General features: G+C 41.3%; 1 protein-coding gene across 6 annotated transcripts in view; it reads right to left on the minus strand.

Moving 5' to 3' along the window:
• The window catches only part of Il1r1 (interleukin 1 receptor type 1), a 78,200-nt gene that overhangs the window by 22,873 nt on the left and 41,676 nt on the right, over nucleotides 1-13,651 (minus strand). For 4 of the 6 annotated variants that reach the window (XM_090336305.1, XM_090336304.1, XM_090336307.1 and 1 more), the window contains exons 2-3: nucleotides 9,352-9,428; nucleotides 606-669 (exon numbers count right to left, since the gene is read on the minus strand). In XM_090336305.1, the coding sequence (XP_090192431.1) occupies nucleotides 606-663 (58 nt within the window). In that variant the 5' untranslated portion in view covers nucleotides 664-669; nucleotides 9,352-9,428. The remainder of the gene's footprint in view (nucleotides 1-605; nucleotides 670-9,351; nucleotides 9,429-13,651) is intronic. The other 2 variants (XM_090336306.1, XM_090336308.1) reach the window with 1 other exon arrangement.

Here is a 13,651-nt window from a genome sequence, read left to right on the forward strand (position 1 = left end):
TGAACCACTGGCACCTGTCTTCTACCAAAATATTTCAAGCATGTGACATGACTTTTATGTTGCTAAATCAAAGAATCCACTCTCAGACATACCCCACTGGCCCTGTCTGTACTTAGCATGTTCCTATTATCGCTATTTGATCTGGAAACACTTTTTCCACTTCACCTGGTCCTTCTACATTCCAGGCCAGGCGTTTAACAGCAAATGAAAGCTTGACTGATATCCTTGGAAGGACTCAACACCCATCCTGGACAGTATCTTGACAAATTCCTAATGTAAGTGACAGCAGGAAAAGGAAGATATTGAAGAGAACTTCAAGCTAATAGATCCAAGACCCAAAGGCTCTGAGTCCTGGGACTCAATAGGAACTGTTAGGAAAAGTATTCTAAATCATAGTTTTTCTTAATAGACAAGAACAGAATGCAGTGGGGAGGTTTAGTTTTATTTTATTTTCCTTAAGTAGTTGTACAAAGGGGTTTCAATTCAGCAAATCAGTTCATGATGACAGGGTCTGTTGATCAATCCACTCCTTGCAGCCTTCCCCCCCCATTTCTCCCAACCTTACCCCCCCAATTTACCTAGTTAGAAGAAATTCTTTAACTTACCAGCCTCCAAAGAAATCAGTAGAATTATGAAGCAAGCAAGTCTGAGTACCACTTTCATATTCTCCTGAAGAAGTGCAGGAATGAAAGAGACAAACACGTTACAATTCTAGCAAATCTCTAAAGACAGACACAGCTCCCTAAGCTTATTGTGACAGCCTGGCCCTCCTGCACACCCCAAGTCCATTGCACTGGGCTTCCACTTAGAAAACGGGGAGGGATGATAGAGATTTTTTTTGCCATCCTGAGCCCTGTCCTTGGACATTTTGCTGAAGGCTAGCTTTCTGCCACTTGAGCCACAACACCATTTCTGGCTTTTTCTGTATATGTGGTACTGAGGAATTGAACCCAGGGCTTCCTGCATGCTAGGTAAGCACTCTACCACTAGGCCACACTATTGGCCCTAGGATAAAGATTTTTAATAGCCTTGCAGACTAACTTTAACAACTTAAGATTTAAAACCCAATATAAACTACTAACCTTACATCATTTAAATTCTTCTAAAATCCAGTCTACATCCAAAGTAGAATGTATTTGTAAAATCATTTTTAATGCACCTTCCATCTGGTGAATGTAATGTAACCCGTCTATTAATTACAATAAAAATATATTGAAAAAAAAAGATTTGAAAAGAGTGCATCTTTCTGAACATAGACAGACCTATTTTTCTTACCCTCACTCTCTAAACAATACAACAGAACAACTATTTACATGGGACTTACGTTGTATTAGGTATTACGAGTCATTTAGAGATGATTCAGATGTATAAACTAAGTACACAGGTTACACGGTAATCCTACTTCACTTTATTCATGCATGATTAGTTATTCATAGGATTCTGGAAACAATCTCACACACATATTGCGAAGTCAGGCCTTCATTTTTTTAGTGGGAGATATTAAATCACTTGTATAATATAATATAATTATACTATAGGAATGTGCCAAAACCAACTTTAAAAAATCTCTGAATCATTAAAATTAGGTTGATTCTTGTGTATTTTCCCTTCTCCAGTTTTTGTACTCCCCAAAATGTTCTACCATGAGCATGCATGACTCTCTTCACAATGGAAATTAAAAACAAAACAAAACAACAAAAAAAACTCCAGTGTTCTCCCCAGTACTGGTTCTGAAGGTCACAACCACACATAATAATTGGTGATCGGGCTACATGTTAAAAAGAGGTCCTGATGATTATTTAAATGACACATAGAAGACAGGCAGGGGTATAACCAGGTCAGGTAGTTGCCTAAGATAGCAAGTCCAGGGGAAGAACACACCCACTTCTCTACAGATAAAGAAGTCAGTACAGTAGAAGCAAATATAAAAGAGAATGAGACAGAGAAAAATAAGCCTTAATTTTGCCTGCCTTTCTAAACAGCTCATGCCCAAATGAAGTCAACGCACGTGGTAACTTTTTTATGCCTCTGAACCTTCCTGTATGGGGATGTTGCAGTGACATACAATAAGCTGTAGCCTTGTATATCCAGATCACTTTTGAAAAAGAAAATGACTCAAGGCTTGTAATCCCTGACCTTTAACAGGCTGCAAAACACTAGCCTCACTCTTGCCCCACTAAACTCATTCTCCTCCCATATGCGCCCCGCCCTCCCAGCTTGTGGCAGGTATAAGCTATCTCTAAACCTACTAGATAAGTACTCAAAAGAAATAAAGATCATTCTGAGGATTCTGCCACCTCTGGCTTCTCTCCCCAGGCCTTAAGTAGTCTGCTCCTTAGGTCACCAAATCCCACTCAGTCCCAGTCCCTGCTGGTACATCATAGCTAAAGGTATCTCCAGCTCTTGCGTGGACACAACAGGTTCCTTATCAATCCCCACCTCCCGGCCTATAAATATACATCCTCTAAATCATCTAGAGAGCTGACAGCCCTTGTGATCCTCTGCTAAGACATCACAGACATATTCTAGTTATTACAAATCAGAGAAACTATGCACCCTATGTTTCTTTGGGTCTGGCTTACTTCACTTAATGTAATTTTTTCCAAGTCTTCCCATTTCCTTACAAATGGGACATCATTCTTTCTGATGGTCACATTGAATTCCATTGTGCATATGTGTCACATCTTCTTGATCCATTCATCTGCTGGGGGACATCTGCGTTGATTCCATATCTTGGTCATGGTAAATAATGCTGCAATAAACATCGTTATATTGGGAGCTCTATTGTGGCCTTGTTTGTAGTCATTTTGGTAAATGTCCAGAATTGGGATTGTTAGGTCACAGAAGAAGAGCTCTATTTTCCAGAGTGGTAGAACAAGTTTACATTCCCACTAGCAGTGTAATAGCATTCTCTTTTGGCCACATCCCCACCAGAATCTATTATCATTAGTTTTCTGGATAATGGCCATTCTAACTGGGATGAGGTAGAATTTCCATGATGTTTTGATTTGCATTTCTTTTATGGTCAGAGATGTTGAACATTTCTTCATGTATCTATTGGCCATTTTTATTGCTTCTTCAGAGAAGTCTAAGTCCTTTAGCCCGCTCCTTAATTGGGTTGTTTTTCTTTGAGGATTTGGGAATATTTGGGATATTTTTGAACTCTAAATATATTTTAGATATGAAGTTCTTGTCTTTTGTGGAGCTAGTAAATATATTCTCCTAATCTGTGGGCTTTCTATTTGTGCTATCTAGGCCCTTGGCTTTGCAGAAACTCTGCAGCTAAATGCAATCTCATTTATCCAGCCCTTCTTTGATTTGTTGTATGTTTGGATCTTAGGAAGTTTTGACTTTTGCCAAGGAGGCCTAGAGCCTCCCCATCCCTTCCTGTAATGTTTTCAGGGTATCTGGTCTACATTGAAGTCTTCAATCCGTTTAGAATTGATCCTGGTACCAGCTGATCTAACTTTAGTTTTCTAGTGTATAGTCAATTCTGCCAGCACCCTTTGTTGAAGAGCTTTCTTCCATCCTCTGTTTTTGGACCCCCTTATCAAAGATGAGGTAGTCATAGGTCTGTGGGTTCATTTCAGGGTCTTCAATTCTGTTCCATTGATCCTCAGGACTGATCACGTGCCAGTCCCGAGCTGCTTTTTTTTTATAATAGAGTTTCAAGTTTGGTATTGATAGTCCTGCTAAGGATTGTACTTTGTTATTTGGGAGACTTCTATGGTTTCATTTTTGGATGGCTTCTTTTATTTAATTAAAGAATGCTGTTGGGATGTTGACGAGTGCGGCGCTGGATTTGTAGATAGCTGTGTGCAGAATTACCATTTTCATGATGCTAATCCTCCCGATCTAGGTGCATGGCAGGTTTTCCACATCCTTAAGTCCACTTTAATATTCTCTTTTGGGTTTTTAAAGTTTTCATTATAGAGATCCTTCACCTCTTTGGTTAAGTCAATTCCTATGTATTTTTTTTGAGGCTATTACAAAAGGAGTTGTTTTTCTGATTTCAACCTTGCTCTCTCATTGTTGGCATACAGAACAGCCATTCATTTGGGGTGTGTGTGTGTGTGTGTGTGTGTGTGTGTGTGTGTGTGTGTTGGTTGTGGGATTTGAGCTCTGGGCCTGGGTGCTGTCCCTGAGCTTTTCAGCTGAAGGCCAGTGTACTACCACTTGAGCCATAGCACCACTTCGGGTTTTCTAATGGTTAATTGGAGAGAAGAGTCTCATGGGGCCAAGAGTTTGGCCTAGTTGTAGAGTGCTTGAAGATTCAGGTTTGATTCCTCGGTACTACACACAGAGAAAAGCACCACTCCCAGCTCAAGTGTGGCTCAAGTGGTAGAACACTAGAAAAAGCCCAGAGACAGTGATCAGGCTCTGAGTTCAAGCCCCAAGACTGGCAAAAAAAAGAGTCTTGATGCCCAGTCTTGATGCTTTAAACCACAGTTCTCAAATCTCAGCCTCCTGAGTAGCTAGGATTACAGGCATGAGCCAATGACACCTGGTAAAGCTATTGACTGTTGTGGGTTAATTTTATACCCTACTATTTTGTCAAAGTCTCACATCGGCTTGAGTACCTTGGAGTGTAGTCTATGGGGTTCTTTAAATATGAGATCATGTTATCTGCAAAGAGAGAGAGTTTACTTTTTTCCCTATTTGGATTCCCTTTATGTTTTTCTCTTCCCTTATTGCTCTGTCTAGAAATTCCAATACAATATTGAAGAAGAGTGGAGAGAGTGGACATATTTGTCTCAATCCTGATTTTGGAAGAAATGGTTTTAACTTTTCACCATTAAGTATAATGCTAGCCATAGGTTTGTCATATACAGTCTTTATTATATTGAGGAATGTTCCATGGATTTCTGGCTTCTCCAGAGCAAAAATATTCTATTTAAGAAATTACATTAAAAGCCAGAAATAGTGGCTCAGCCTGTAATCCTAGTGACTCAGGAGGCTGAGATTTGAGGATCACAGCTCAAGGTCAGCCCATGCAGCTCTAACCACTAGAAAACTGGAAGTGGTGCTGTGGCTCAAGGAGTAGATTAGTAGCCTTGAACTGAATAGCTCAGGGACAGTGCCCAGACCCAGGTATAGGGCAGTAGCCTTGAGTTGAAGGGCTCAGGGACAGCACCCAGGCCCAGAGTTCAAGCACCACAACTGACAAAGACAAAAAATGAAACAAAAAGAAATTACAATCAAGAATATAAAAATGTTACAACATTTTTTAGAAACAAAGACCAGGGTGTGGAGAGGACAGAGATTTTTTGAGCTTGTCAGACATACTCATTCATATTCCCCACATTACACCTATGCCTTCAAATCTGGACCAGAGTTGTAAAACCTCATTCCTTAAATATCCTGTAAATCTGACACTTGATTCACATAAATTGGCCATCCCCCAAATCATTCCTACTAATAGTACGATTACCATATCTATCTTAAACTGTTATTTGGATTATTAAATATGATAGATGACATTGAATCCCTGTCCCTGGCTAATTGTTCTCTCTGTCACGGATGAAATAGGGTGGGGAATAAAAAGAGGCATAATGCTTCCAGATTGCCTGGCCACTCACATTGTGTGATCAACAACTCACATAAGGAAATAAATCACGTGACCATTCCTGGCTGTCAGTTAACTTAGGCACAAGATTGGGCTTGTTTGGTTATTAGGTCAGAAGAAAAAGAAGATGCCAGACTGGTTTTTTTAGAGTGTATGTCAAGGTATAATTCTGAATTCATTGGAGACAAATGATCCTTAATCATGGCCCGTCTGTGGCTAATGGGGTCTACCACCAGGCAGTGGATCTGGAACATGACTCCTCCCTGGGCCTCAGTTTGTTCATCTGCACAAGTGAGCAGTGGTCTCAAAGCTCTTCCTGCTATAATGGTTTATAAAAGTAACAGGTTTTATTTCTGCCCCTCTCCCCACCCCTCTCCCCCGCAAAAAACAAGAAAGAAAATCGGGTGTTGGAAGTCTCCATTTCCTTTAATATTTTCCTGATTCTACATCTGCCCCCAGAGCCTGAGGCAGAGTCAGTACTGAGCTGGGGAATGGCTATTAGCAGTCATCTGACATAGGGAGTTTGGGCATCACAAGGGATAATGGTAATAAAAATGCATTGCATTTGGAGTGGGAAGGGGACACGGAAATGGAGGGCAAAGCAGGAACAAATGCAGCAGTGGTTCTCACTAGACACTATGTTGAAATTAAACTATACAACCTGTGAGCTTGGATGGGAGGAAAATCTGGGAGAGAGCAAAGGAAGGGTTGACAACTGTTCAAAAAGAAATGTACTCATGACCTAATTTACCAAATGCCAACCCTCTGTATATCACCATTATAATAACAATTTTAAAAAATGCACTCAAAACTAAAGCTAATGTATTTGCAATAAAAGTCAACACAGGCTGGCAGTAATGGTTAGAACCCATAGTCCAAGCTACTCAGGTGGCTGATTCCAGGGACGAAAGTTCAAAGCTACACCAGGAATGAGAACCTTACTTGGAAAAAGGAAATCCCATACCACTGAAATAATATATTCCTTTTTGTTCACTTTTACATCTTATATTTTGTTGTTTAGTAATCAACATTGTCTATTTGCTTGAATAGAATTGCGCATAGATGAAGAACATGAAAATGCATAGATCCAGTGAATTTTAGGACTCTCCAAAACTTACTTTTCCAAATGAAAAAAGACTGCCGCCATAAGCCAGACAATACCAATGATTTCTGACTCGTAGATGAATTTAATAATTCATAAACTTTCTGCCTGTGACAGGGGTGAAAATTTAGACACTTCTAGGTTAATACTGGTGTGTCAGTACTGCTGTTTTTATTGTTGGGGTAATGTATAGAGGAAGTTACAGTTACATTTATCAGATTGAAATAATATATTTCAATACAAACGTAGCATGATGGTAGGAGGATCATGACGTTGAGACTCATTCAGGCAAAATCCTGCCTCAATATCCACCTTTGGAATGAAGGAAGGAAGGAAAGAAGGAAGGAAGGAAGGAGGAAAGCAGGCAGGTAAGCTAAACTTCATGATCTCAATAACACAAAAATTCTGAGATGGAACCACCTAGACTGGTTTTATAATGCCAGTAGTTGACAGATTGCACAAATCAGTACATTCCTATAGCTAAGTGCTTGCGGTTCACGCCTGTAAGCCTAGCTACTCAGGAGGCTGACATCTGAGGATCATCATTCAAAGCAGAAAAATCCATGAGACTCTGATCTCCAACTAGCCAGTAAAAATGTTGTAAGAGGAAATGTGGTGGGGCCGGGAGTTTGGCCTAGTGGTAGAGTGCTTGCCTAGCATACACGAAGACCCGGGTTCGATTCCTCGGTACCACATACATAGAGAAAGCCAGAAGTGGTGCTGAGGCTCAAGTGGTAGAGCTGTAGCCTTGAGAAAGTTCAAGGACAGTGCTCAGGCCCTGAGCACAAGCCCAGGACTGGCAAAAAAAAAAAAAAAAAGAGGAAATGTGGCTTAAGCAGTACACCCATCTTGAATGAAAAAGCCGTGGAGAGCATGAAGCCTCGAGTTCAAGTCCCAGCATTGGTGCAAAAAAGTACCTACACACAAATAGTATGTTAGGTGAAGTTCAGATTCTATGCCTTAGTTCCCGCATGTGACCAAGTGAGTCACATGCATTGACATGCATTGGCAATTATTCTAAAATGGATGAGGTGACTTATTCATTCGACTTAAAACGGGGGCCCTCAGTATCAATCATCCAGGATTGGTCAATATCAATTTCACTGCTGATCAGTATCAATCACTCAGGGATTTGAGGACAAGTAGAAACTTTGATTAAATATTACCAGTTATTCATTTATTTTTGTATTTTCTCACCACCTCACTGAATTATATATTCAATATCTATTGTAGGCCTGTGCCTATATTTTGCCTAAGTGGAAGTGGAAATGGCCACAAGCCATTACTAGCTATTGGGGAAGTCGTCATATTTAGTTACACTATGATAAGAAGCATCCACAGAGAGAACCTCAGCCCCTGAATAGCCAAGATTACAGGCACGAGCCACTAGTACCTGGCTTTTATCTTATGGAGGTATGGATGAGAAGGACAAGGTTTGGTCCAGTCTTCAGGAAAAATGAGGGAAGGAAGGGGTGAAAGAAGCCTGATTCTTTGATGGGGGTCTGGGTCAGGTAGGCTGAGATTAAGACAGCTCAGGGATGAGCAGAGCATGTCACCCATAGTCTACTGCAGAGTCCAGGTGTCCTGGGAGGGGGGCAGCAGTCTTGTCCTTAGCAGAAATCGACAGTTGAAGTGTGAGACAAAGCAGTGGAAATGGACAGTAAGAATGGGATGAGTGGACATTTCCTGTCCCCTCTGGGAGCTGTCACCTCACAGTGACAGCTACAGCACCACTCAGATGACCTGCAACAGTGGGTGAACACAGCCCTCAGTGACATCATGAAATCCAATAGCTGGGTGCTGAGGGCTTATGCCTATAATCCTAGCTACTTGGGAGGCTGAGAACAGAAGGATTGAGGTTCAAGACTAGTCCCAGCAAAACAAGTTCACAAACGAGATTCTATCTCAGAATAAAACAGCCATTACAGAACTTGCGGTGTGCCTCAAGTGATAGAACATGGCCATAGTAAGGGTAAGGCCCTGAGTTTATATTTCACCACCCCGAGAGAGAATCTGATAACAACTCCTTTTATCGACCATTTCCCTTCCTAGAAACTGAGAACCACATTCCTACTCTTCTCAGAGATCAAGGTGTTGAGTTTCTACTTATGAATGAGAACATGGGATGGATGTCTTTCCCTAATGATTTCACCCAGCATCATGTCCTCAAAGTCACTGCTACAAACTGCTGCATGGTCCTATCATATTGCTCTAAAGGACAGGACCCCGTGAGTATGTACAAATATCATATACAAGTCAGAAAGAAAAAAGAAGAAGAAGTTCATCGGAGCACCCACACCTCGTGCATGTTATCCTCATGCATGTACTCAGGAGGTTGAGATCTGGAAAAACAGAAATTTGAGGTGAGCCAAAGTCTGCTGGAGTCTGTCACCTAAACAACCAGCCAAAAGCAGGTATGGAGGTATAATTCAAGTGATAGGGTGTTAGCTAAATGAGCAAGCAAGGTAAACATGTCTAAGGCCCTAAATTCAAACTCCAGTACTACCAAAATAAATAAATAAAAATCTGATCAAACCTCAGAGCTGCCCCAAACCAAACAAAAAAAAATACCAGTAACAATAAAATATTTCTTGCATACCATAGTAGATATACCAAAGCCACCTAAAGCTGAGGGTAGAAGTCCTCACCTACTAATGGGAAAAGGCCAGGAATATACTATTACCTTGGAGAAGGCCTTGACCTATAGGAAGTGGCCCTGCTTCTCAGGAATAATTCATCATATTTAGAGAGTGTGTTTACCTGGGGAAGAAAAAAAAACAGAGGACTTAATACATGAAGACTGTAAAGTCACCCATAGTCTCTAAGACTCTGAGAAAGGACACATATGCTCATAAAAATGAGTTGTTTAAAAGATTGACATCCTGTAGTCTTTTGGGGAACTTTTAGGAAATCAAGTCACAGGAGGGGGTAATGCAGAATTTGATCACTATACACTAATCAGGATCAAATGCATTCACTTGACACCTGCCAGAAACAGAGATGATTCACACTGTCAGGGGAGATCACAGCTTGGCACACATAAGAATCAGAGATCAGATATTGCCACGTGTCAGAAATGATGAGGAGCTCCCTTCCCTTTTGTTGTTCTGGCATCGAATCTTGAACTCAGGGCCTTGCACTCTTGCTTAGCTTTTTGGTAAATAGTTGACTGACCTCATCATCCATTACTTATTTTGGAAGTGTTTTGGTTTGGTTGGTTTTTATTAACACTGATTTATTTTACAACATATTTCAAATGTCAAGTTTAACAAACAAGTATTCAAGAATGGAATCTCTATATGCAATCACTGGCACATAAAGTTAAGAACAAAATTAAAATTAAGCTGAGTCTTTGTATGTCATAGATACACGTCAATCTATATGTCAATATGTCTATGGAATATATATCCCATCATAGACTTATATGTTTATATAGTTATACCTATATCTCCAAATTCATGTCAATGACCTTGAGTACCCAAAATATTAAGTCATCACTCTTGTACTGTTTGGATCTAATATCCACATATCAAGGAGACCATGCGCCTTTTGTTCTTTTGATCTTGGCTTATCTCGCTCAACATGATTTGCTCTAGTTACATCCACTTCCCATTGAATACCATTATTTTATCTTGTCTGTTAGCTATGTCGATTTCCATTGTGTATATGTACCACATTTTTTGTATCCATTTATCTGTAGTAGGGCATCTGGGTTGTTTCCATCACTTGGCTATTGTGAGTAGTGCAGAGATGAACATGGCTGTGCAGGTGTCCTTATCATATCCTGGGTTATGATCCTCAGGGTAGATGCCCCAGAGTGGTATGGCTGGGTCCTAGGGAAGTTCTAGTTTTAGATTTTTGGAGGAACCTTTGTTTTGGAAGATTTTTTTTAGTATTTTGGGATCAAGTTTTTCATGTCTAAGTCATAGCCTTGGTACCAGAAAAGGCTTGGGAGGCCTAAACGTAAGTCCTTTTATTACATTCTCAATTAAACACTCCAACCAACTCAATGCTAAGCATTTTGCTTAGACTAAACATGCTAAATCTCAAATTTACTATGCTCTTTACACTGAAACAGTAGGACATATCATTACATCACGCTGCCAGAAGCATATGGTTTGTATCACAGCACAGAATCAGCGTAGAATTCTAGGTCTTCCTTTCCCCAGCCTGTCTACAGGACAGGCTTCAGAAATGACTGCAGCTGATGTGAATTGTAGAGACAGTGCCAAAAGGAACGGAGGAGGGATAAGGGATTACAAAGGATCAAATTTATTTGGAATGTTCAGGAAAATGGTTGACTCTCCATTCCTCACTAACCATTTTACATTCCTTTTTCTTTTGTGCTCCAGAAACTTCCTTTATAAAACATTGCCACTCACAATCTCTGCTTATCAGCAGCAGCCAACCACAGCCACATCTTCCTTCTATATGTACTGTTCCTCTGGAATGCACTGCCCCAGTCCTAGATTCTCCAGGCATTGGAGGCTTCACTCACTACCTCTCTTCTGTACCTAAGCCACTCACTCTCCTTCCCTCCTGACTTCTGGGAGAGAAGCCGGCTGCTATCTTGTTCCATTTCTTCCCAGGTTTATTTCCTAGCTCCTGTCTGTAAGGATTTGTGCCACTCTACCTTCAGGGTGCTTCTCAGTAATACTCTCTGACCTAATCTAGAGACATTTGAAGTTTGACAGGTCTGAGCCTGTCAATACAGAGGCTTCTCTGTATTGCTGTCTTTCACAGACAGCCAAAACAAGTCCCAAAATGTATAAGCTCCAGCAATGCTGAGTTCTCCCCAGAGTGATTTCTCTTCCATACTTGGCCCAGAGAAAAGCAGGACAATCACCCTTCTCCCATCTTCTTAATGAGAAGTTCCTCATCCTACACAGCTTGCACTTGGTGAGTGCAATACTTATGGAGAAAGAAAAGAAAGATAAGGAAGGAGGGAGGGAGGGAAGAAGGAAGGAACGAACGAAGGAACCCACTATGCATCCATCATCTTTGCATTAGACACAAAAACATGAACACTTGGCCTAGAATCATACAAAGCAAGGCAAAAAGACAGGTGCTGAAAATGGACATTTGGGGAATAGGAATACAAAAGGAAGCCATTGGGGTCTAGAGACAACCAGGAATCACACCAGACAAGGCAGAGTCTAACTTCAAAGATACAACAAAGTGGGAGAAAAACATGGGAAGGGGTAGCAATGTTCAAGAAGTAATGTCCCCACTACCTGAAGAATGTAACTGCAACCCCTCTGCACATCACCCCAATAATAAAATAAAATATAAAAGGTACAACAAAGGCTCATGTCCAGAGTCTTTCTGAGGAGAAAGACAGCAGTGAGAATAAAGCTACAGACTGATACCTATTAATGCTAAAAAAAATTCTGAGCAAACAAAACCTCCCTTAGTCATGTCCATTGTGATGTCTGAGAAGGCTTTAGAGTAAAATCCGAAAATAAACCTGTAGAAAACACCCACAAGAAAAAAGTCTACTCTGTTGTTTTGAAAACAAACTCTTTTTTGCCAGTTCAGTGGCTTGAAGTCAAGGCCTGAGCACTGTCCTTGGGCTTTCTCAACGCTAGAGCTCTACCACTTGAGCCACAGCACTCTTCCAGCTTTTTCTAGGTATGTGGTACGAAGGAATAGAACCCGGGTCTTCATGTATGCTAGGCAAGCACTCTACCACTAGGCCAATCTCCAGACCCTTAGAAGTGAACTTTTTGCATGAAATAACACACTGAAGCAAAGGAAAAGAACAAACTTACCAAGTAAATTAGTAAGCCTTCACATACCCCTCTTTCTTCCTTAAGGATCTCAAGAATGAATCACTGCCCACTTCCTCTCCACACACAGCAGCCAGCTGAGGCTTGGTGGTACACCAATACTGATCAGTGTTCAGCCCAGGGACTGCTGGGGCCTCGGGTGACCAGAAGTCTGGAGCATGTCACCTTCTTGATCCAGTAGCTTTGTATAACAATCGTATCATTAAGCCCTACCAGTTGAAGGGTAGCCAGGTGGAATCCCAGGACATTCAGCTAGCTATGCCATATCTGGAAATCCCTTTTTCCTGCAACATAGCTGGAGTAGCAGATGAAATAGACACATCTGAGGCATAAAGGAGTTTCCTGTGTCTGTGGGTTGATTTGGGTTAGATCCCTCTACTCAGGTTCAACTTTGGTTTTCAATTCAGCAATGTTGGGGTGGGGAAGCTTGAAGTGTTGTTAAGCGATAAATCCTGTGCTCACAACACTGGATTCATTCTCACAGGAGTGGGTCAAGGGCTCTTTCTTGAGAGTGGGTCATTTCTAAGCAGGGTCTCTCCCTCTCTCTCCCTCTCCCTCTCCCTCTCCCTCTCCCTCTCCCTCTCTCATCCTGGGGCTTGAACACAAGGCCTGGAGCCCATCTTCCTTTTGGCTTTTTCTGTGTATGTGGTACTAAGGAATGGAACCCAGAGCTTCATGAATGCTAGGCAAGCACTCTACCGCTAAGCCACATTCTCAGCCCCAGAGTCTCTTTTTGTAGTTTGTTTCCCCAGGCCTCGCCAGATACAAACATCGAATGTTGAACTTTCAGCCACCAGAGCTATGAGCTAGATAAACTTCTGCTCTCTATAAGGAAGTCTTTGGTGTTGACTCAGGATGAGAAACTTAAACATGAGCTCAATTACAAAACTCGAAATTTTGAACCAGAATTGATAATGAACACATGGGCCACCAATGAAAGTCTTCCTTTCCGAGAAGGCCTGACTTTATCCACCCAACCTCCCCATCACTCCACAAACAATTCCTGGCCTGATGGAGGCACAGGAAAAGTGACAGCCAGCCAGGGACAGAGTTGTTGTCCCAAGGATCCAAGCATCTTCCTCAAGGCTTAGAGCCCAGCACAGGGGAAAAGGCACGTTTTCCTAGCTTGTAACCACATTGTATCTAACAAATATCTTCTTGTTTATAAGGAATTTCACACAAACTTGTGGAATT

The sequence above is a fragment of the Megascapheus bottae genome, chromosome 7 (assembly GCF_031878675.1).
Source record: "Megascapheus bottae isolate mThoBot1 chromosome 7, mThoBot2.hap1, whole genome shotgun sequence".
NCBI lineage: Eukaryota > Metazoa > Chordata > Mammalia > Rodentia > Geomyidae > Megascapheus > Megascapheus bottae.